Consider the following 24,965-nt stretch of genomic DNA (forward strand, 5'->3'; position numbering starts at 1 on the left):
CTTATAAGTAATTTTTTCGAGTTATAAAGTAACTTTTTGAGATTAATGTTTAAGTAAATGAACTCAAAATTTTTATAATAAAACTCAAAATTTTTAAATTAAAACTCAAAAACTTTATTTTAATGCTAAAAAACTATTCAATTTAATGTACTACATTAGATTAGATGTATAATTCAGGTAATACTAATGCCCAATCATAAATTCACATGTCAAGCTTTCGTAAATCTCTCATTCTTCCGGCCATGATCAATTCACAAGGATTCTCTGGCACAATGAAAGATAAATCAGAATAATTTCAAGATCCGATGCGTTGATTAATTAAGGAGTAAAATAATGGGAATGTGCACGTAAAACATGCAAATATTTCCACATTACGTTCATACATTGATCACCTTGCTTATTGATGAGGTCAACGTTCAATTCTAGACCAAGCAAGAAGCCAACAATTAAACGTTACAACATCATTTTTGATTCCATCAAAAAAACAATATTTTCCCAAGAGATACGCTAGATGCTAATAATCTTGCCTTTTCAATTTTTCAAGTGTACCGAGTAAATAAAACTTATTTTAAAAATATATATACATCAATTATATTTAATATGAAAAGATATATTCCAAATTATGAGTCATTCTAAAATACATTACTTAAATTGCATACGTAGTTATTATAAGACCAGATCGTTGTACGTTCTATCACGGTTTTAAAGAAAAAAACGAATTGCTGGAAATTCGAGATTATAAATCTTATGACCTAATCCGTTACACAACTAACACAAGTTTTGGTGAGTTTATTGAGTAAATAACTTATTTCAAAAATATAAATGCGAGATCAATATAATCCGATAGATTCTCAATTATGAATCGTTCTAAAATGTATTACTTAAGTTGCATACGTAGCTATTGTAAGACCGTTGTACGTTCTATCACTGTTTGGAGGAAAAAAACGAACAGTTATAAATGTCTGAGATTATAAATTCTAAATTTATGAATCGTTCTAAATGACAGTTACTTACGTTGCATACATAATCATCAATTCATGGATTATACAACCAGTTGTACGATATAGAATACGTGCTTTGTAATAAAGTATCCGAGTTTTATGTTAAAGAATATGAACTTTATTAGAAAGTATCTGAACCCATTCATTCACATTAAAAATATTAACTTTAAATTAGCTTAAAAAAAATACATATAAGCTCATCAGATTATTGTACAATGCTCTATATACAACAGTGGATGTATAATCATATTTGTGCGTAGTCATTGTAAGACCGTTGTACATTCTATCACGATTTTAAAGGAAAAAAATGAATAATTAAATATCCGAGATTATAAATTTTATGGTCTAATCCATATATATTACACAACTAACAAAAGTTTTGTGTTGTTTGATTTAAAATTTCAAACCATTGAAAACCATAGCGAAATCGCAATTCCGTGGAGATCTCAAATTAATTATTACTTTGAAAATAAAATCTTAATCCACCTAAAATAAGTCGATATATAACGCAGGAAATCTAGCATTCCTCACAAAAAGAGACGTTGCCTAATCAACTTTTATTGCTGCAATAATAAATTTCCAAAAGAATATATTGCTTAATTATAGCTCATATCCCCTAGAAAGATAGGATAACACATTGAACTATTAATTATTACGGAGTATTATCATAAAATCCATATTATATAAAAATCGTTATTATATACCTAAAATAATAAAGAATATAAATCATTTTCATAAATCACAAATTAAACAATAAAAAGATTATTTATATTATGCGACGATTTTTGTATTGGTTAAAAACTACTATCAATATATGACTGTTTTTATTTGCTTTGACACGATAAGACGGTCTTATACAATTATTATATTTATGAGTTGGTCCCGTGATTATTAAAAGATCTTGCTTCACGATAAATTTGTATAAGACGGTCTTTGACGAGTATTTGGGTTATATGTACGGTAGACAAAAGAGAGAGAAAGAGAGTATCAAAATAATTGTATTCTTTAGCAGCGTGACAGCCCTCCAAAGGCTTACAACAAACAGTAAGAAAAAGCAAAGAATAAAAAGGAAGGAAAAGGATTTCAGTAGAGAGAGATTATTATTATATTAATTTTTATTTGGTGGGTCTTAGAGAGAGAGAGAGAAACAAACAAAGAGAAGAAGAGATCTTCATTCTTCAACTAAAATGGGGTGAAATCAAAGGGAAGCAAACCAAACCAATTTGGGTATTTGTGTTCTTAATTCTACCGACAATTTAATTTATTATTACTGTGAGTAATTTTTATTTTTCCTATAATTTTTTTGATTTTTTTTGCTTGTTTTACTCTTGTAGTTGGATCATATGACTAGGAGTATATAGTTGCAAAAAAAATCAATTTTTTGAGTAAAAATTAGATTGTTGGCTAATTATAGGAGTAGCATATAATTTTGGGTTTTTTGGGATTAATTTGTAGTGAAATTCATGTTTTTTTTTTGGGAATTGTAGGTTAAAAATTGGTGACTTTTGGTTGAATTATTCAAGATGTTATCTTTTTGATGAAAATTATGATTTTGATGAAATTTTAGCTGTTTAGGTAATGTAAAAGTGCATAATTTGAGGTAAATTATTGCAAAGACTTGAACTTTAGTGGTAATTTACTTGGGAAATTGTGATTTTTAATTTTTTTTTTTTTTTTTTTTTTGTGTTTTGATATGTAAGTTTTTGTTTTTATTGTTATAAAATCTGATCTTTTCTGTAGGTGGGTCTTTTGGATTTCTTGTTGTATGATCATATACTTTGTTGGACTGTATTGTTGTGTGTATAGTATTGTTAGATCATAATCTTCCGTCTCCATCATTTGTTTACCTTTCATTTTTACAAGGGGTATTTTAATCGAAGGTAAACAGATGATTATTTTTGGATTTTTATCTTAATATATTTTTGCATTTTCAGGTATATATACATAAAAAGGAACAAAGGATCATTCTCTGTACAGGGAGAGGGAGTATTGTTAGTTTTGGCACAGTTTAGTTAGTGTGATCAGGCTGCAAGGTTGTTGAAGGAGGTAGTGTGTTTGGGTCAGATAATGACGGCCTTGTCGCGATCAGAGAGTAAAAACATGTATTCATGGTGGTGGGATAGCCATATTAGCCCTAAGAACTCAAAATGGCTGAAGGAAAATCTTACAGGTGTTATGTTTGTTCTTTGGCTTTTTATTTGTTACCTTTGTTGAAAGCAATTGATGCAACTGCTGTCAGACATTGTGAACTTGAAGTGATTATGATTGAGTCGGATTTATTTAGTTGAAGTTGCTGTAGTTCTGATGGTATATTTAAGGCATGTTTTATGTTGTATTGTCCCGAATAGCTACATGGTTATCTATCTGTGTGTTTATATAGATGCTGTAATCACTACAAATATTAAAATACACGAAGAAGACGGGGATTTTTTCTCTCTTTTCGATATGGGATCTTTACAGTAACTTGGTATAGTTATTATAGCATCTCACCTAGTCTCCTAAGAGACGGTCTTATGCTCGTATAGTCTGAGACCAATTCGTTATTGAAACCCTACCCACATATTGTTTCAGTAACAAGACTGAATAACCGAATTTTAGTCACTAGCGTGGTTAGTAAGAATTAGCTAATGTCAGTCCTCTCCCGACGATATTTTCAATAGACCGTCTCATAAGAGAAGAAATTGTTTTTAAAGCAACACAATAAGAACCTGAATCTTTTTCTATTGCAGATATGGATAGCAATGTCAAATCAATGATTAAGATTATTGAAGTAGATGAAGACACTTTTGCAAGGCGAGCCGAAATGTATTACAAGAAGCGCCCCGAGCTTATGAAACTCGTTGAAGAGTTTTACCGGGCATACCGTGCTTTGGCGGAAAGATATGATCACGCAACAGGGGTGATCCGCCAGGCCCATAAAACCATGGCAGAAGCATTTCCCAACCAAGTCCCATTCCTCATGACTGAAGACGGGCCTATGAACCCCGCTGATGATTCTGATCCTCGTACACCTGAGATGCAGGCTCCTGTCCGAGCTGGTTCAGACCTTGATGAATTGCGTAAGGGTGCTGTTGGTTTGTCTTCATCAGATTTCCTCTCTGGAAAACCAGGTGCAAATTTCACAAACGGGTCTAGCAAAAAAGAATTCAAGCAACTGAACGGGGTTGGAAAGGCGCGAAAAGGCCTGAATTTTCAAGGAGTAGAAGAGAAAGGAGATGTTCTACCTCAAGTTTTGTCGGAATCTGAAAGATTAGGAAGATCTGAGGGTGATATTCAAGGTCTAAAAGATTCGCTTGCGAAGTTAGAAACTGAAAAGGAATCTGGTCTACTTGAGTACAGGAAGACTCTAGAAAGATTGACCAAACTAGAATCTGACTTCTCGCAGGCAAAAGAGGATTCACAAGGGTTAAATTTAAGAGCTAACAAAGCTGAAGCCGAAGTTCAAAGCTTGAAGGAACTCCTAGCCAATGTAGAAGTTGAAAGGGAAGCTAGTTTAACACAATATCGACAGTCTCTGGACAAAATAGCCAATTTGGAGCGCCATGTCTCTCAAGCCGAAGATGATGTTGGACATCTAAATGACGAACTCTCTCGGGTCAAGGCCGAGAAAGAAGCCCTTCTGGCCAAGTATATGGAGGCTCTGGAGAAGTTAGCCAATTTGGAGAATAAATTGTTGTTAGCTGAGGACTATGCCAGTAGGACCATGGAAAGAGCCGAAAATGCTGAAAGGGAAGTTAATACTATGAAGGAAACTATAGAAAGATTGACGGAAGAGAAAGAAGCTGCTGTTCTTAAGTATGAGCAGTCCTTGGAGAAGATTGCAACTTTGGAACGTGAAATTATCGTCATTCAAGAAGAGACTGAGAGGTTGAAGGCTGAGGTTCAAGACGGGGTTGCTAAGATAAAGCAGTCTGAAGAGACGTGCCTGTTGTTGGATAGATCAAACAAGTCTTTGCAGTCTGAGGTGGATTCTTTGGGACAAAAGGTGTGTATCTAAAATGCGAACCATTTGCAACACATTTAGAACAATTTGTACTTTGCTCTGTTAATTTAGCTAGAAATAAATCCGAACCATTAATCTACTTAACTGAAATCAAAGAATACTTACTCCACGTCTCCACTGTATGGGTCGGTTTCATGATAATTTTATCATGATTATCATGAGACACTCTCGTATGAAACTTTGTGGTTCTCTTATGAGGATGTCGTAGCCTCACTTTTTTTGTTGTATTTTATTTGTTCATTAATTTTTTGTATTGTTCCTATAAATATAGGTGAGTACCCAGAACCAAGAACTCTCTGAGAAGCAGAGGGAATTGGGCAGACTTTGGACATGTGTACAAGAAGAGCGCATGCGCTTTATGGAGACAGAAGCTGGGTTCCAATCACTGCAGAACTTACATTCAAAAGTTCAAGAAGATCTCAGATCCGTAGCCAACGAGCTTCAGAAGAAGGTCCAACTTCTCAAAGAACTAGAAAACCAGAAGAAACAGTTAGAGGATGAAGTCCAGAAGGTCAAGGATGAAAACAAGAGCCTGGATGACTTGAACTCGTTATCAGCCATTTCCATGAAAAACATGCAGGAAGAAATCATTGGCTTGAAGAGCGGAAAAGAAAAGCTCGAAGAAGAGTTACTTGACCAACGAAATGCTCTTCAGCTGGAAATTTCTAGCCTGAAAGCTGAATTACATAGTCTGAGTCAGAAACATCAAGATTTGCAGGATGAGAACTCGAAACTGAATGAAAACTGCCAGAGGAGTACTACAGAGATATCTTCTCTTGTTGAGAAATTGGGGGTAATGGAAAGACTGGTAAAAAAGAACGAGGTTCTTGAGAATTCAATGTCGGATTTGAGTGCTGAGTTGGAAGGGGCTCGAGGAAAGGTGGAGGAGTTGGAGGAATCTTGTAAGTTGCTTATGGGGGAAAAATTTACTCTTGGGACTGAGAAGGGTACCTTGATCTCTCAATTAGTAATGACAACTGAAAATCTCGAGAAACTTTCTCAAAGGAACACTCTTTTGGAGAACACACTTTTTGACGTCAATGCGGAACTTGAAATGTTGAGGTTAAAATCTAGAAACTTGGAAGATTCATGTATGTTGCTAAGTGATCGGAATCGCATTTTAGTCTCCGAGAAAGAGATGCTGACTTGTGAGTTAGATCTAACTCACAAGAGACTCGAAGACCTTGGCCAAAGGCATGAAGACTTAGAGAAGAGGTACTCGACCTTAGAGGAAGAACGAAAATCCACCCTTGAAAGAGTGAAAGAATTGCAGATCTATTTAGCTTCCGAAAAGCATGAGCATACTAATTTGGAGAATCATATCCGTCAAATCCAAGAAGAAGGCGACCATTTGAGGGAGGAATTTGATCAAGAATTGGATAATGCTGTTAATGCGCAGTTTGAGATCTTCCTCTTATATAAATCTATCCAAGATTTGAAAGATGGTAATATCTCATTGTTGGGCTTCTGTGAAAAACTTGTGGAGGCGTCCAGGCTGTCCGCGAAACTCATTTCGGAATTGGAGAAAGAGAGCTCTGACCATCAGGATAATGTCAAAATGTTGAGGATGGGGATGTTCCAGTTGTTGGATACACTTGAAGCCGATATCGAGCCTTCAAGCGATGACTGCAGCAATGAAGACAGAAGGTTAATATACCTGATACAAGAAAAACTCTATGACATTAAATCATCCCTCTGTGAAGCTTGGGATGAGAAGCAGGAGCTAGTTGTTCAAAAGTCGGTTCTTGTTGAAGTAATTCGGCAACTTAAACAAGATGTGTCTGATCTGAATTCTGTTGTTCACGCTTTCAAGAAGGAGCTTGAGAGCAAGAACACAGAAGTACTTTCACAGCAGAAAGAGACTCAGAAGCTTCTAGAGAATAATGAAGAACTAATCCTTAAAGTCAGGGAGGGGAATATGAAGGAAGCTCTTCTTCTCGCTGAAGTGGAAAACCTGAGGGAGAAGCTGTTGACTTTGCAAAAGGATTATGATGATCTACAAAACGAGAATTCGAGGGTCGTTGAGGGAAACAAATCCTTGATTTTCACCATTAAAGATTTGGAGGATGAGTATTCTTGTATGGTTGGGGAAGTAGTTGAACTCGATCATCTCACGGTTATTTTAAAGAACGTCATTTCTGAGAAATCAAACAAAGTCACAGAGCTGACTGAGACCATAGAGAAGATTTGTAGCGACCATGGTATTCTTGAGGAAAAAGTGAGAAGCATAGAGAGAAATCTGAATGACGCCCGGACCAAAAACACCGTCTTTGAGCTCTCGCTGAAGAAGTCAGAGAACGAACTGGAAGAAGTCAGAGTTACAAATGATCAGTTAATGGGTGAAATAGTCAACGGAAAAGATCTCTTGTGCATGAAAGAAATGGAGCTCTTGGAAATGCAAAAAGAACAAAAAGAAACTGAAGCAAAAGTACGAGCTTTGAATTCTGAACTACAAAAAGGAAAAGACGAAGTCAAACTCTGGGAGACCATTGCAGGATCGTTCTTTACTGAACTTCAGGGTTGCAGTGTACGTGAAGCATTGATTAAAGAGAAGTTTGCCGAGCTTGTTAAAGCATATGAGGCCCTGGAAGATGAAAGTTATTCAAAGTGCATGGATATTGCTCAGTTAAGAGAAAGAGTTGGGGCATTAGAGGGTGAAAATTCTGAAATAAAGGGGAGATTAGTTGCTGATCTTTCGGCTATCATGTCTTTGAAGGACTCTGTGGCATCACTTGAGAAGCATACGATTTCGTTCAAGAATATTCATCAAGTTGACAATGGGAAGAAAGAGGTATGTCATTTGTGTATTGCTTCACTCAAAATCATCTTGCTTTTAAATTTCAGTTGTTATAGTCTAGTTTTACCTGCTACGTTTTTTTTTTTTAGCATAATCGGCTATGACTACTAACCTGCCATCTTTCTTGTTTGCTTGTCTTTGGAATTGGAGTTCGGCTGCTAGAAAAATATGAAATTAGGATGATACATGGCTGTTTCTCCTTTCGCTCCTTTTTTTGAAGGAATTGTTTACATACAAAAGTTTGCAAACAACCACCGTCCTTCGTGATTTTTTGTTTAAAAGCTACGGAGTACCTTTTCTATAATCTATACTGTTTTTTTGCAGAATGGTTTTAGTATTTGTTGTTTTTTGACATATTTATGGTTTTTATTTAATTTTTAAAATTTTATTTGTTCTTCTCTCTTTTATTACACCTTTTTTACCAACTTCTTTCTTATATATTTTTACTTGGTTCACTTTTAAGGTATTCCGGACCCTTAAATTTACTTCGGTTTTCAATCCTTTATTCTCGATTTAAATATTTAGTTTTTATAAAAGAAATCCGGACTTCGATTTTTAAAACCTATAAGTTTACCTTCACTTTTGTATTATGTTTCACTCTACCTTTTGTTTTTCATTTTTCCTTTCCTATTTTGTTCGCATTTTGAGGTGTGCGTTCATCCATGGACGGTTCTAAAGGATGATTCATGTCAGCCGACCCCAAATCATTTTGGGATTAAGGCTCTGATGTTGTTGTTGTTTGTTTATATGGTTGCGTGTGACATAATGTCAGGATCTAATATTTAATCGTGCTAGACATTCACTGGCTGCATTAAAGTCCGTGCTTATTCAATTTCGTTAGCCAATTACAAAGCATGCTTATAGGAGAAAGGATTCAGTCATTCTTTTCGTAGATCATGCTAATACCCGTCATGTTTCAGGACTTAGAAGGCAGTCAAGACTCGAATGAATGTCAATCTGATGGATCCGTCAGCTTGGATAAAGTCCAAACTAAGATACAATACGTGGAAAAGGCGATCATAGAGCTGAAACAACATGCACAGGAAGAATATTCAGGTGTTCGCTCTGACTTAGATTTGGCATTACGACAGATTGAAGGTCTTAAGTCCCAGAACAGCTCACGCCGTGGTAGTAGTGGGAGATTAAGTCGGCGGGTCCCATCACAACCTGGGGATGATCCGAGGAACGGGCCTGTTGACGGCTTCAAGCAAAGATCGGGTCCGGACACTTTTGAGCCAGAAGAGGTTCTTATGATGAAAGACATTGTGCTGGATCAAGCATCGGACTGTTCGTCGTATGGCAGAAACAGAAAGGTAATGAAGTCTAACGATCATGTACTCGAGTTGTGGGAAACCGTAGACCATTCGGGCAGCATTGACCTGACTGTTGGTAAGCCCAACAAGTACTTTGTCTTGGATGCCGTGAAAGAGAACAAGAGTGGTCGTCCCTCGTCAGTGTCAGTGGTGGAGAGAGAATTGGGAGTCGATGATCAATTGAGTTCTAGAAGGTTCCGAGATTCCCAAGTTGAAGACACCAAAAGGAAAACCCTAGAAAGGCTGGCTTCTGATGTTCAAAAGCTCACTAACCTTCAAATAACAGTGCGCGACCTAAAGGACAAGTTGGAGATGTCCGAGAACACCTCAACAAAGGGAAAGGCAACCGAATGTGATGGTGTGAAAGAACAACTCGAAGAAAGCGAGCAAATGATCTTAAAGCTCTTTGATTATAGCGCGAAAGTGATGAAGAACATTGAAAATTCCACATCAGCATCATCATCTATGTCTTTCGACGGGTCATCTTCTATAGCCGATTCTTCAGATGGAAGTGGCCGGAGGAAGAAAAGCATGGATCAAGCGCGTAGGATCTCAGAGAAGATTGGACGATTGCAATTGGAGATCCAAAAGATCCAATTTCTTCTAATGAAACTTGACAATAACAAAGCCGGGAAAGGTGGGGCTCGAATAGTGGAGCGGAACACTCGGGTTCTCTTACGAGATTACCTCTATGGCGGGACGAGGACCCCACGAAGGCGAAAGAAGACTCATTTCTGTGGATGTGTGCAGCCAGCTACCAGGGGTTCTGATTGAGACTGTTAGTATATCGTTAAGGTTAGGGTTTTCGACTACTTAGATTTAACGCCATGGTTATGCATGTAACTTTTAGATTTAACGCCATGGTTATGCATGTAACTTTTATATGTTTTGTAGTAGAATTTATTGACTTAAATATATTCCCGTTATTTTATGGGAAGGAGAGTCCAGTGTTTAATAAACTGCACTTTAGGCTTCGAGGAATCCGATCTCTTAGATCCATGGCAAGATCGGTTTTGGAATCGAGCAATGTGTTTTACAACTTTAAATAATTCCCGTGTACATAAAACCATTATTTTATTTTTCGATTAAGGTGGATTCAGTATTACGCCACTTGAATAAAACGAGATATAGCACGTCTCATTTTCGTTATGAACTACCCTGGGAAAATTCTAATTTTATTTTCAAGAGTAGGTAAGGCGGTGTATATTTGACCGCTTGGTCACCATCAGCCGAATCCTTTTGAAACTCGATGCGAATGATGCAGCTGAGGTAAATATATGGTAGAGGTGCTCGAAACAATCTATTATGTTAACCTACACAATACGCCCCAACAAAGTGACAAGCCTTGGCATTGATATCTTTTGATAGTTATTCGGGTGAGTAGGACTGCTACGTAGGACGTGGAAAACCCTCTCGCGTAAATCTTAACACTACCACATATACGAGCTCAAACTTTGGCCGCGTATTTATGCGGATTCTTTCAACCTTTGACAAATAGCAGAGTCAAGTCTAAGTCGTTTGATCAAGTCTTCCCGTCTTCACATCATACCGATAGCGCCATCCACAAAACCCCAGCAAACTTTATGGTCCCTTCAAACCACATTTAAAGAACATTTCACCCTAAAAAAAGGGTAATTGCTCTAACCTAACCTGTATGTCACTCACAATGACAACCAAATCTATCATACACAAGTAGCCAAGTCATTGTTGCTCTAACTGCCTCAGGAAATTTGGGGCTGTCTAGCTGAATTTTCAGGGAAGTAGATATGAAAATTCGGATTAGCTCATGTACTCGTACTCCGTAAATGACAGTATATCTATTTCCGGCAATAAGGACAGTGTAACAGCCACTAGCGGAAGGAGAGGCCGAGAGGCCGCTCCTCATTACCCGACAAAAAAAAAAAAAATCAAAGTGGACTATGAAATATACACCTATGTCTGTAATTTCTTCTTCTTCCAAAATGAAATGCTTCGTATTATTATGAGAGTAGAGATGAAAAGGGAGGAACGAGAAGGCAACGAGGAATCCTATCCTATACTCTCTCTCACCCACTCCAACGATAACATGGACCCACTTTTCCTCTCATAAAAAGTGGATTCATGTTACTTTTGAAGTGGATGAGAGGGAGTATATTATATGAACAACCACAAAACTTATTTGTCAAATAGTCCTTAAAATAGGAAGTTCAAGGCCCCACTTCTTTGATGGAAATTAATTTTGTTTGGAATTTATCCTACATGGCTTATTTCATAACAATAATACATCATATTGGTGGTCTGCAATAATTACTCCATCCTATTAATAATTCCAATTAAATCCAACCTAAACACCATACCTTCAAAAAATATCAGCAGATTCGTTATTAGAAGGTATGGTGCCTAAGTTGGATTTAATTGAGATTATTAATAGGATAAAGTGATTATTGCCTTATTGGAGACCACCAATAAGATGGATTATTGTTATAAAATAACCTTAAAAACTAAGCAATACTCCACATAGTTTATGATTTACAAATGAGACTTGATATGTGAACAATGATAATCAACTTAAATTCGGCCAAAATGATTATATATTTAAAAACTTACAAATATAAAGTAAATTGTATAACTGTAATCAAATAATAATAGAGAAGTGATGGAAAACAATAAATTATGAGAGTAATGAGACCTAGGAATGTGACGTAAATCAAATTATGAAATTAATACTAAAAATTTTCGCATTTATATACCAAAAAATAAATTTCTTTTAAAGAAAAAAGTGAAAACAAATTATTTAACAGATTATAATAATTAAAGAAAAATATTTAATAAAAATAGAAAAATCTACCAATCATTTATGGTCAAAATGATGAATAAATATTTGGGAAAAAATAACTAAAACAAAATAATATTTTAAAAATCTCTAATATTCTAGATCTACAAAAAATACTTAGAAATAGAAAATAACATTACTACCGTAGAAAATGAAAAGATGCAAAGGGGTCCTGCTAAAGATCGTCGACACTTTTACTAATTATCGTCGACAATTAACACATCTCTCCAATATTACCCCCCATTAACCCCATTTGTCTCTCTCTAATCTTTCTAAAACAAAAAAGATTGCTTTTTGGAAAAAAAATATCGTAATTTAATTTACGAACTTTTCGATTAAAACGGTTTTAAACCTATCGAATAATGACGGTAACAACGATCAAGCTAGTAACGATGTTCAAGTGATATGTTTACGTTTCAAGTTTATGATTTGACGAACGGATTAGTGATTATCGATCCACGCACCCAAAACTAATTTAAGACGAAAATTAATAATTGTTTAAAAAAAAAAAATTGTTGAAAAAGGGCCTGGATGAAGAAATTTTTCGTCTAGACCAAGGTCTGGACAAAGAAATTTTTCATCCAGACCATGGTCCAGACAAAAATATTTTTCGTCCAGAGCCAGGTCCAGACGGAAAATATTTTCGTCCAAACCCAGGTCCAGACAAAAAATATTTTCGTCCGGAAAAAAAAAAAATCCCGGACGAAAATATTTTCCGTCTGGACCTGGATCTGGACGAAAAATATTTTTGTCTCGACCATGGTCTGGACGAAAAATTTCTTTGTCCGGACCTTGGTCTGGACGAAAATATTCTTCGTCCGGATTTTTTTTTTTTTTTTTGGGAAAAAAAAATCATTTTTTGACTAAGATTAATTTTTGGTGCGGTAATCGATAATCACTAATCGTTCTAACAATGACGATTCTATTCTAAACTACCTAAATCTACTAACTAAATACAATTTTTTTAAAAATTAAATTAGTTTAGATTACTTGTCGTCGATTTCTTAAATTTGCTAACGGAATTGAAGCGGTGGTATTGGAAATGTCGTACTTGAAGAAAAAAATGTTAATATATGAGAGCTTTAGAGTGAGGGGTAGATTAGGAAAGTCATTACAAATTGTCGACGATAATTAGTAATGTGTCGACGATCTTTAGCAGGCAGGTATTGAAACTCGCATTTGTTTTTTATTACGTGGGTCAAGCATTTGGGTTCATAAAATTTTACCATAAATTAGCTCATATAATTATGAATTAGACGAGGCTTTTAAGTATTACACACGTTTTTTTCCAAGTTATATTTTACTCAAACGTATGAAAAATAACATATTAACCTGTGCAACTATTTGGTGGCAGCTTAAAAAATGGAGGTGGAGGGATTTGGAGGGGAGGGAAAATGAATCCCTCCACTTCCCCCCTCCAAGCCAAATTATTTCATCTTCAACAAACGCAAGATTTGGAGGGAAAATGACTTCCTCCATTCTCCCTCCCCTTCCCTTCCATCCCTTTCTCTTCCCTCCTTCTTCCTCCCCTCCCTTTCCCTCCACTTTTGCTATCCAAACACACCCTAAATGTACAACCAAGAAGGGGTTAAGGTTGTAGGTTATTAATTTTCCTCCAAATACCTTCCCCTCTATTTTCCGTCACACTTTGCTAACCCCTTAAATTTTTTTTCGTTCCTTATTCAGCTATTTCCTCTTCGTTTCTCTCCAAAAGTCCAGAATCCAAACAACGCTATATTCTCCATCGATTTTTCCCCCTCTTCCAAATCCCTCGACCTCAATTTAACAAACCAAACAAAGAACTTTACGTGCCTCCAGATTCCTCCATTCATTTTCCTCTATATCTCTCTTTGTGATCTTAAAAACACCCTATATGCCATATACCGTTTGACAATTCAAAGCAAAAGTTGGCAAGTACTCTGTAGAGAATAATCGCGAGAAAAGTCGTACGTTCAGACGTTGAGTGACTCATAGTCATATACAAGAGACTAGTGAGTCCTTATACAAGAGACTAGTGACAATAGCATTTCAAAAAGTTCCCAACTTCTCACGCAATTCATTATGAGAATTCACAAGTATCTAAATTTAGAGATTTCGACATGAGTAATCCAAGTACTAGACACCGTTATTTTGGTATGCGTTAGACTACGCTGTTTTGTGAAAGTTCTTAGTTCAGTTTACAATTAACGTAACCAAGTGATATACCTAAATCCGAATAAATAGAGTCAATTGACAACCTACGATACAAGTATATTATCGACATTGAAGTATGAAATCGATCCACCATTGTCAAGTAGCTTAGTCAAGACGATTGTTTCACCAAGTCTTCTGACTTCTGCCCCATCTCTCACTTTATACTAGATGCTGAATGGAGTAGAAGAATCCAATCACGATAAGTGGAAGGCGATTCAAGTAGCTACAAGATAAACAAATATAGGTGAATCAGTACATAAATTTTAACATCAATGAGTATGGACATTAAAAAGACAAAGAGCCCCTATACAACAACGTTACTCCAGTGCCACAAAGGCTCCTACAAATTGTAGGGTATAGGGGGTCAAATATACACAACACAACCTTACCCTTTTGCTAGTGACAGAAAGAGTCTGATTCAAGATGAAAATTGCGTCAAAACCTGCATGAAAGGAATCCAAACACTTGACAAAAATTCTAACCCCAAAACAAAGAAAATATTCAACAAAGAAGCTGACAGATGACAGAGACTCGGTTGAACCTTTGGTACCTATAAAACTAGCCCAAGTTCTCATCTCTGCATATAATATCTAAGTATAACTAAAAACACGAAAAAAAAAAACTGCACATAAAAATCAGCATCAATGCATCACTTCTTGTACTTGTTTAGCCTATTTGTAGTATCTTTTAATGTCATAATAGTACATTCTAACTCTCTGTCTTCTTTTCAGCCACAATGTCCTGGTCAAGAGCAGCAAGCCTTGTTGCAGTTCAAGAACAGTTTACATATAAACTGTAAACGCGACTCCTCTAATACTTATGCAGTTACCATACCGTATGAAAAGACGAAATCATGGGTAGGTGAAAGTGCAAATTGCTGTTCATGGGACGGTGTGGAGTGCGACAGGAAATCAGGTCATGTGATCGGTCTTGACCTCACAGCCAGTTGTCTTTCCGGTACTTTTCCTCCAAACAGCACCATCTTTAACCTGGTCTATCTAAGAAAACTCATCCTTAGTTATAATTTCTTCAACTATTCTCGAATCCCTTCTGAGGTCGACCAACTTTCTAAGTTGCAAGTCCTCAGGCTCTTTAAGTCAAAATTCAGTGGCCAGATACCAGCAGAAATTTCGAAACTGTCCAAGCTCGCTGTCCTAGAACTTGGAGAGGACTCGACAGAGACTCAATTGCTAAAACTTCAAAATCCTTCCCTTGAAAAGTTAATTCAAAATTTCACTCATCTACAAGAGCTTCATTTAAAAAATGTTGATGTGTCCTCCACAGTGCCAGTTAATCTCCAAAACATGACAACATTAAAACAGATTAGCATTGATCACTGTAATTTGTATGGTAAGCTTCCACCATATTTTTTTCACTTGCCACATCTTGAGACCCTTAGATTGAGTTTCAATAGCGATCTTGGTGGGATTTTTCCCGAGTTTCAGTGGCATAGTCCTCTCAAAGGAATTTTTCTATCTGGCACATCGTTGTCCGGAGAATTGCCTCCTTCAATTGGCAGACTTGCTCAACTGGAAATGCTTGAATTATCCCTTTGTCCAATATCAGGATCTATCCCATCTTCTCTAGGTAACCTGACAAAGCTCTCATTTTTGTACCTTGCTAATACTGCTTTAACAGGCGTCGTCCCACCGTCTATATCAAACCTAACAAATCTCGAAGCTCTACTTCTCATGTATGACAACGTTGAGCCAGGACAACTGAATTTAGCCAAGCTACATAAATTGACCGATGTTGGCCTCAATGGAATGACATTAAGAGCTGAGGTCCAACCTTTCGCCAACCTTACTCAGCTCCGTGAATTATATCTCAGTGATACTCATGTAGTGGGTTTACTTCCACAGTGGTTATCAAATCTAACCCAAATAGAGATTCTGCACCTAGGGGGAAATCAGTATGAGGGTCTAATACCACAATGGTTTACACAACTAACAAATCTACAAGGTCTGGCATTGACTTACAGTAGTTTGTCTGCCAACTTTGAGACATTTTCCGGTTTAGAAAACCTCCGTTACCTGGTTTTAACAGGTACCAACCTAACGTTTCCCCCCACTTCACAGACCAATTCATCTCTTTCCAAGCTACGACTCTTGTGGCTTATGGGCTGCAACTTAACAGAATTCCCAGTAGTCTTGCGACATCAACAGAAACTAGAGCATTTGCGGCTTGAACAAAACCTTATAAAGGGTAGCATCCCACAATGGTTTGTGAACACAAGTAAAGAAAGTCTCCTGAGTTTTCAGCTAGCTCATAATAATTTAACTGGTTTTGAACAACCAATGACAACCCTCCCATGGACTCGCTTGGAAATATTTGACATTCAGGGCAATAACTTCCAAGGAGAACTTCCTATTCCACCGATGTCTATAAAGAGTTACGATGTCTCAAGCAATTTGTTTTCAGGAGTAATACCGAAAGCAATATGCATAGCTACATCTCTAATCAAGCTGGATTTGTCCGGCAACAACTTGAGTAGCCAGCTCATCCCTCCTTGCATCGGAGATCAGCTTAGCAATTCACTACAAGTTTTGAATTTGAGAGGAAATAATTTCCATGGGAGTATGCCCACATCTTTCACATCGCACTGCACTGTAAAGATGATAAACCTGAGTGAAAATCAATTGGAAGGCGACCTCCCAAAGTCATTGGAGAATTGTACAAGGCTTGAGGTTCTCGATATAGGAAAAAACCGTATAAATGATACTTTCCCATCATGGTTAGGAAGTCTCCCCAACTTACAGGTTTTGGTTCTGAGCCATAACAACTTTCATGGAAGCATATCAGATCAAGATTTAGGATGTCAGTTTTGTAGTCTGCGTATCATTGATCTATCACACAACTTTTACATTGGTGAATTACCATCGAGATATCTTCGAAATTGGAGCAACATGATGGCAGTGAAGGAAGGACAATCTGATTCATATAATACAACGATTACTTTTGTAGTGGGGGCAGGTATAGATGAAGAGGGATCGGTATTTTTTGAGACATTTGAATACTCGATCACGATAACAAGCAAAGGCAGTGAGAGACTTTACTCGCAGATACTTGAAGTCTTTAGGGTGATCGACTTCTCCAGCAATAACTTCATAGGCAAGATTCCTGATGTCATTGGCGAACTCAAAGGGCTTCAAGCACTCAACTTGTCGAACAACGATTTAGATGGCAGGATTCCGGCCTCAGTGGCTAATATGATAGATCTCGAGTCCTTGGACCTTTCTCGGAACAAGCTCTACGGAGTAATCCCGCCAGAGTTTGCTCAATTGACATCTCTTGAGGTCTTTGATGTTTCCTACAACGATTTAGAAGGTCCCATACCACAAGGAAACCAGTTTGACACCTTCCTAAGTGGCTCTTATGTGGGAAACTCAAGACTGTGTGGAAACTTAATATCTAAAAAATGTAACAATGCAGAAGCTCCAGAATCCCGGCCAATGACAGAGTACGAGCGCAATGAGCATTCCAGATTAGTTGACTGGGTAGTTAGATCATGCGGGTGTGTGAGCGGATTAATAATTGGTATTGTAATTGGAAAGATCTACATTACTGACAAGTACCATGAATGGTTTGTGGAGATGTTTGAACAAAGGCCAATGAGGAAAGTAAAGAGAGCAACAAGGCAGCAACGTCGACGTTGAATCTGCTAGTCTAATGCTTTTAGTTATGTGTTAAGCAAGTTGTTTCTCATGTTTTATCTTTTATACAACATTTTATCAAATAAAGTATACTTCTAATGTATTATGTATTATTCCCGTATTCATCACTCAGTAGTACTGTGAAACCCGTATGTTTCTCAAAGTATCAAGTTTTTTAGTCAATTTACAGCAAGCTAAACCTTAAGGTCATAAATACCATCCTAGGAAATACAATTTTAAGGACAATCTCACAAGATAATGTGCAACAAAACCTATAAATGTTGTGAATAGATATGTTTAGAAAGTAAATGTTGTGTCGTGGCATGATGGCAAATTGGCCCTTACTTTGGTACAAATCGAAATGGACGTCGTCCCCCAAGGCCACACATAACACACTCTTAAAGGTTGTGTATTCAATCATACGGAGTTGGAACTCGACGGTATGCTAAGAATTTCCTTAAAGGTTCGGGAAGAATGTATTTGAGATTCATTCTAACTAAATCCAAATATCTCCATTATGTAAGACTATAAGAGTGTATGAGAAGCTTAGAAAGAATCTAAAGCTTGTTTTAATGAGAAATGAATGGTCATTATCAAGAATGAATGACATTAATGGTGAGATTCCCTTATTATGTAATATTAGTCAAAAGTTTGACTTTGCATCTGCTCCAACAATAACACACTAGAAACAAACAAAAAAGGAAAAAAGAAGAAGAAAGGAACACGGAATAAAAAGAAAAAAGAACCTCAGTCATGTGAGAGCTCTCGCGTTAAGTTTATCGTGAGACCGTCTTATATAAGAATTAGAGTACAATTTGTCACTCCATTTGCTACAGTTATCCTCAGAAATAATCTATGATATAAGCATATTACCATAATTCTCCGCGAAGACAGTTAACAAATCCACTGACTGAATTTAGTTGTTTGGGGGAAACCAACAATCATATATAAGCTAAAATACAATGAAATCACAACTTTCTGCACTAATCAGGTAGAAATCATCAAGCAAACAAATACTAAGCTAATAGTAAATACGTTTCAAATGTATGAGCTTATTAACTGTTAAATGTGCGGTAACATTAAATTTGGGCTTACCTGGAGTCTGGAGAGGACAGCTCTTGTGCACAGCAATTGGAGTTGAAAAGGAACCACATTAAAATGCTGGTGAAGACATGAAATGCTGGTGACTTGTGACAGGCAAAAGTGTGTTTGATGAAACTTCATTAATTGTCATGTTCTTTCTGACTGTTTTGCGACAGAAATCATTTGAACTGAATTGAACTGGAATTTATAACAAAACAAGTCAAGTCCAACCATGAAGAAATTCACCATCCAAAAAACCAGACCCGAAACTTATTCATCTCTTCTACAATCATAGAAGGTTAAAATGGTCGTAAGTATGTTTTCTTTCCATCTTTTTATCACTATATGTGCACCAAGCTTAATGTTTCTCCAAGTATCAAATTTCAGAAATATCGTCCTCGAATACACAATTTCTTACTACACAACATTAGTACCCTTGTACCTCAAGCTCCTCTCAGATTCGGGGTAAGAAGTGCTTGATGTATGCAACCTTACCCGCGACACAAATAGGTTATTTTCGAATGATCTACAATGAAAATTGTGTTTAGAACTGCATCGAATAACCGTTACTTCATAATAAAAAGAACCATAGATTTCTCACTCAACTTGGCATCATTATACTCGAATGTAATCCATAATTTAAGCAATTACCATCGTTGTCGGTAAAGACGTGGTTAACAAAGTCATCAAAATACTAATTACACAGTAAAAAAAAACTGCAAAATCATAACCAATTCACACAGCTGAATGTTTTAAATTAAAACGAGAAATGGGGAAGAAATCTGGAGTACCTGAGAAATTGACTCGCAGGTGGTTACCCACTCATCTTTGATTTCTTCGAATTTGATGGATCCATTGCCCAGATAATGCACATCAATTGGAATTCAGAACCCTAATTAATCATCAAGAGTTGCGCGGAGAAATTGATTTGGGCGAAAACTCCGACAATATAATATCGGCGAGAAAAATAATTAATACGCACACAACCGTGTTAGTTTAAAGTAGAAACATAAATTAAATAACCGGTTACAGAGAACCCGTTTTACCCAACACAAATTCTTGTTTGTGACGGCACATATTCGTCACTCTTGAGTGACGGATACCATTTTACCTCACAAAGTATCCACTTTTTCTCTCTCTACAACACTATTCATGTGGTCCCCTTTCTCCACTAACCCATTTTATTACCATTTTAACTCACAAAATATCTGCCACAAATGATAACCCGTCACAAAGGAGACCAATTATTTACACAAACTCTCGAGGCTTTATACAAAATTTGTATAGTTGAATTTGGTTGGCTTATTTTGTGTTACTATAACTAGCTTAAAACCCGCGCAAAGTTGCACGGATATACGTGTAAACATTTTATAAATATCATTTAAAATTATTTTAAAATAATTTGTGTATATACGTGAAATATTTAAAAATGAGTAAAATATTCATAAACATCCGTTACAAGTTTAACTTTAAATTATTGATCATAACTTGAAAACATGAATATATGTTAATACGGAATTACTTTTTCACATACGGATTTTACTCTTTCACATACATTTTTTCATAAACTTTCCATATCATACCCTTTTTCCTAAACCTAATCAAATTAACTCTTACATTATTACGTTTTTCCCTAAAATCGAATCTAATTTCTCTATAAAATTGAACAATGGATTACAATACATCAATTAATGAAGTAATCTCGTTGCTTATCAATTACTCGTACTAATTTTTTTTGGTTGAAATTATTAGAGTTATTATCAGTTATTGAAATTAATGCTTACTTCTTAATTCATTCTTTTGTGCTTTTATTCTTCATCGTTCCCACTTCGCACCAGCCTAATTGAAGTATACTGTATCATTTAGTAATGCGTAGTCATAAATAGACATTTGAACTTTGAGCAATTATCAATATTTATTATGCGATGCTTTGATGTTGTAGGTATTAAGTACAGTATAATACGGAGTACACGCAGTTTAATTTTGTTTATCAATTATCTCTTGATCGTTTAGTTTCGATTTTTACACGGTTACATCTATTGCTAACACTGACGGAGAAAGAAGTCGGCCGGAGCGAGGTTAGCCAACGTTGGCCGGCAGTTGGCTTTACGGAGTAGGGGTGTTGGTGGTGAAAGGAGATGAGTGAAAGGAGGAAAAGAACAATTGGTGAAAGAATGAAAAAAATGACAAGGGTAAAATTGTAAAAAACGTATGTGAAAGAGTAAAATTCGTATGTGAAAAAGCACGTCCCTTACTAAAAGCCAAACTATCACCTAATAACCTAATCTATTTTATTTATTTACTAAAAACCAAACTATCACCTGTTCATAAAAAACCAAAAAAAAAAAAAACCCAAATCGAAATACCTCGGCCTCGATTTAACCCAGTACGTAAATTCATAGTCACTCTGAATGCGCCGTTTACCATCGATTAGAGAAAGTTCTAAATTTTATAAATTGAAGACACGAGATAACCAACCAACTTAATCTTTGCATATTTCACAATTCATACATTTTTCAAAGAGTAACAGAACATCCACATATATTGAAAATACACTAATTAACCATACTATAATAATAGAAATAAATAACGTGCAATTTCATTCAAAACAATTTTTCACACGTTTGTGTGCGAACCGTGAGTTACTATTTATTAAAAAAATGGTTCACTATTTATCAAATTAATAATAAAAATGTACATAAAATGTTATTTTTAACCGTGTTTTCACATGTTTTGTTGCCCCTTGTATTGTTTTGTATTATAAACTAGTGCAGAACCGGCGCACAAATGCGCGGTTTTTTAGATAATAATATACAAAGACGTTAAATATTATAGCTTGGTAAGCGGATAAGAGCGAAAATTTGATAGTTTTCACACCAAATAAGATTGATATTTAACTAAAACTAATTATATAAATTATTACGTAATTATTAAAAATAATATTATTATACAATTACATTTACCAAAATAATAACCTCAAGTAATGACTTAAATATACAATAAAATTAGAGAATTTGCAATATGAGATAGTCAAGCTGTAGAGTACCTTTGTAGCAAAAAAAAGGAAAATAGAACTATGAAAAAAATTGTGGAGAATATTTTTCTCATATCATCCTCATTATTAATGCAGTCTCACATGTATAGTAAAATTAAATATCTCATTAATGTGTGTTTACAAATTAAAAATTAGTAATAGTATCTCCTATTTATGATATATAATTAATACTTGTATGATATAGTGCGAGGACCAATACAGAACGTTTCACTCAAGCGGAAAAAATTGAGAGACATATTCTTTTAGTAGAAGGGAAATGTGTAAGTTACTTTCTAAAGTAATCATTATTTTATGAAAAATTTAGCAACTTATAGTTTATAGTTTAATACCAATTTTATTTTATTATAATGAAAAAAAAATCATTATTTTGAATTTTAATTAAAAGATTAGAGTATAATTATAATTATAATAAAATTATATTTTAAGGAAAATATAAATAGTTTATTAAAAGAAAGGTTTAACTGTTTCCTTTAATAAGACAAATGCATTTTGAAGGTAAAATTAAGAGAATTTTTATTCTCTTAGTAGGGGGATTAGTAGTAGGGGGATAATAAATTATTTCATAATAAATTTAGATGGATGCTAATTTTCGCAGTACACATTTTACTCGCGCGGTACATTATTGACAATTATGCCCTCTTATTTCCTTCTCCCATTTTCTCTCTCTAATTTCTCCCTAATCCATCTCTCTAATTTCACACATTCATTCTCTGGTACTACATTGATATATTATTTTGATAGACACATGTAATTATATATCGCGTTGATAAATATATTTCATTATAAGTTAATTTTACAATCACATTACTTTTTAAATTATTTTTATATTAAACTAATAAAGAATAAATAAATTTGCCGAATAAATGTACTATGTAAAAAAAAAGTAAAAAAATCTACAAACAAGCAGGCACGTAGTACACATTGCCACCACCAACAATACGTTCTAATTTACATCTCCCTGTTACCAAGAGTAATACACCACCACGAAGTAATACACGTTGCCACCAACACCACCATCATTGCCGTCCACCAGCACCGATCACTGATGCACACACAACCCGCCTTCCACCAGTCCTACCTGACCCCAGACCTCACGCACAACTCCGACCACTCTCTGACGCACCTGCCTCTGTCGAACGACCGGTGGTGACCACCTGACATCCTTATCGCTGGCGGCGCACTCCCCTATATATCGCCGACAACATCCCAATAAACCAATACCTCCATAGCTCCATCCCAGACGTTCACACCAATTAACCCAAACCCTAATTAAAAAAACTACAACATTTATAACAATTTAATTAGTAATAACAATGGATTAATGAATTAAATACCCACTCCATACTCGAATTATCGTTCATAAGTTAAGAATTTTGTGCAGTTTTGATGGAGGTATAGAGTTGACGATAGAGAGAGGTAGAGAGAATTAGGTTTGATGTTTTAGGCAGGGGTAGACAAATGGAAAATCTTGTACAAAAAGTACTATAATGAGTAAAATGTATACTGCGAAAATAAATTACGTAAATTTATTGTATACATCGTAAAGGATATGAAACTTATTTTAAAAAAATCGTAAAATTTTAAAACCAACTATTATATTAGGGAGACCTTAGAATATAGAGAAGTTAGTAAGAATATAAAAGAAATTTCATATATTTCGGCTATTTAATTAGTGACCAATTTTCAAGGGATTCTAAAATTAGAGGGAAAAAACACATTGTGTGTAACACCCCGGTTTATAAAAGAAGTCCTCGTCAAGACATTCCCTCATAAAACGGACTGTTACCATCTCGGTTTCCCGAGGTAGTGAATAACAAATTAAACTCCAAGGCAATTTATATAATATTTTAACTTAATTATTACAAATTCTCTTTTCAAATTAAATTACAAGAACTGACGTAAATAAAAGTGAAGTCTTCTAGATGATGATCTAGCTACTAGGTCGTCTGATCCAGTGTCTCACGCCCATCAAGCTCCCGTCCTATCTCTTAAACCTGTCAAGTCTGCTCCCCATAAAACGGTTCATCACAGGTGTTCACGAATACACAAGGTCAACCGCGAGGTTGAGTAGGGAAAACAATAAAACAATAAAATATGATATGCATGATACTCCGTCACCTCCATCTCCATCTCAACTCATCACACACATCTCATAACCCGGACAACCTTGACCATACCGATCCCGGTAGACTATATATCGACCGAAGCCGATCTCCGGCTCAACGGTGAGGACACCAGGGCAAGTCTGCGAGAACCCCCCTGGGCCTTATCACAACATCACATCGTATCTCAACATCGTCACCACCACATCATCCTCCAACTCCAATGCATATGAAATGCTCAACAGTAATTAATGCAATGCAATATGTATATAATTCACTGAACTGATAAATCATAAAGTCATGCCAGTTACCCGATGTTGTGATATCATACTCAATACGATAAATTCAGTCAATCACTTCCCGTATATATAAATCGTAACGTAAATCAACAGCCAGTAATCAAGTCAACACAGTTCGATCAATAACGATAATAGGACAAGTGTATTTCCCTACCTCAAGATGCCAGCAGTTCCAATTAATCAGTTAAGCAGTCCAGAAAGTAAAGCAATGAATTTGATTATCGATCCTTCACGAATTCGTCACCCTTTTCCTGCCGCCACTACCGCCACTAGGGCCACCCACGGCCGTCGACCACCGCCCTTATTTCTTCCTTGCAGCACTGACATCACTCACGCTCACTCTCTCCCTCTCTTTATACGTGAAAGCTGGTGTTTGGTGTTGGTGAAGAAATGAGTAGGGAGTGTGGGCACATGTGTTTGCTTTTGTAAAGAATAGTAAAGAAAGAAAAGAAAAGGAAGTATGCATGTGTTGTGTGCAGGAAAAGAAGTAAAGGAAGGAAGAGGAAAGGTAGTAGTAATAATGTAATAATAATATTAGAATAATAATAATATATATAATAAAGATATATTTTAATAAAAGTAGAATGTGTTGTCAAAATATGATAGGTCGAGAAAGGTTAGACTCACATTTCAAATTCCATATAAACCCGTCAC

At 35.8% G+C, this 24,965-nt stretch overlaps 2 protein-coding genes and 2 long non-coding RNA genes across 5 annotated transcripts; 2 read left to right on the forward strand and 2 right to left on the reverse strand.

The window, feature by feature from the left end:
* Positions 1-1,912: 1,912 nt before the first annotated feature.
* Positions 1,913-10,095, forward strand: LOC141653020 (protein NETWORKED 1D). 2 transcript variants are annotated; one of them, XM_074460664.1, is made up of 5 exons: positions 1,913-2,273; positions 2,936-3,171; positions 3,731-4,986; positions 5,276-7,795; positions 8,722-10,095. In XM_074460664.1, exons 2-5 carry the CDS (start codon positions 3,069-3,071, stop codon positions 9,886-9,888), a joined length of 5,046 nt encoding a protein of 1,681 aa, XP_074316765.1. In that variant the 5' UTR covers positions 1,913-2,273; positions 2,936-3,068; the 3' UTR covers positions 9,889-10,095. The 2 variants fall into 2 exon arrangements, with proteins under 2 accessions (XP_074316765.1, XP_074316766.1); XM_074460665.1 differs by having other exon boundaries at positions 1,961-2,228.
* Positions 10,096-13,952: 3,857 nt separating this feature from the next.
* Positions 13,953-19,885, reverse strand: LOC141653022 (uncharacterized). The gene is made up of 4 exons (XR_012547298.1): positions 19,647-19,885; positions 18,868-19,053; positions 14,509-14,561; positions 13,953-14,342 (listed from the first exon to the last, which is right to left on the reverse strand). It is a non-coding gene; the product is annotated as an uncharacterized LOC141653022 (long non-coding RNA).
* On the forward strand, positions 14,764-17,935 carry LOC141653856 (receptor-like protein 7). Its single transcript, XM_074461725.1, has one exon. It carries the CDS (start codon positions 14,764-14,766, stop codon positions 17,773-17,775), a length of 3,012 nt encoding a protein of 1,003 aa, XP_074317826.1. The 3' UTR covers positions 17,776-17,935.
* Positions 19,886-23,744: 3,859 nt separating the features above from the next.
* Positions 23,745-24,793, reverse strand: LOC141653025 (uncharacterized). Its single transcript, XR_012547301.1, has 2 exons — positions 24,466-24,793; positions 23,745-23,913 (listed from the first exon to the last, which is right to left on the reverse strand). It is a non-coding gene; the product is annotated as an uncharacterized LOC141653025 (long non-coding RNA).
* Between the last annotated feature and the right edge of the window lie 172 nt (positions 24,794-24,965).

The sequence above is a fragment of the Silene latifolia genome, chromosome 4 (assembly GCF_048544455.1).
Source record: "Silene latifolia isolate original U9 population chromosome 4, ASM4854445v1, whole genome shotgun sequence".
Classification (NCBI taxonomy): domain Eukaryota; kingdom Viridiplantae; phylum Streptophyta; class Magnoliopsida; order Caryophyllales; family Caryophyllaceae; genus Silene; species Silene latifolia.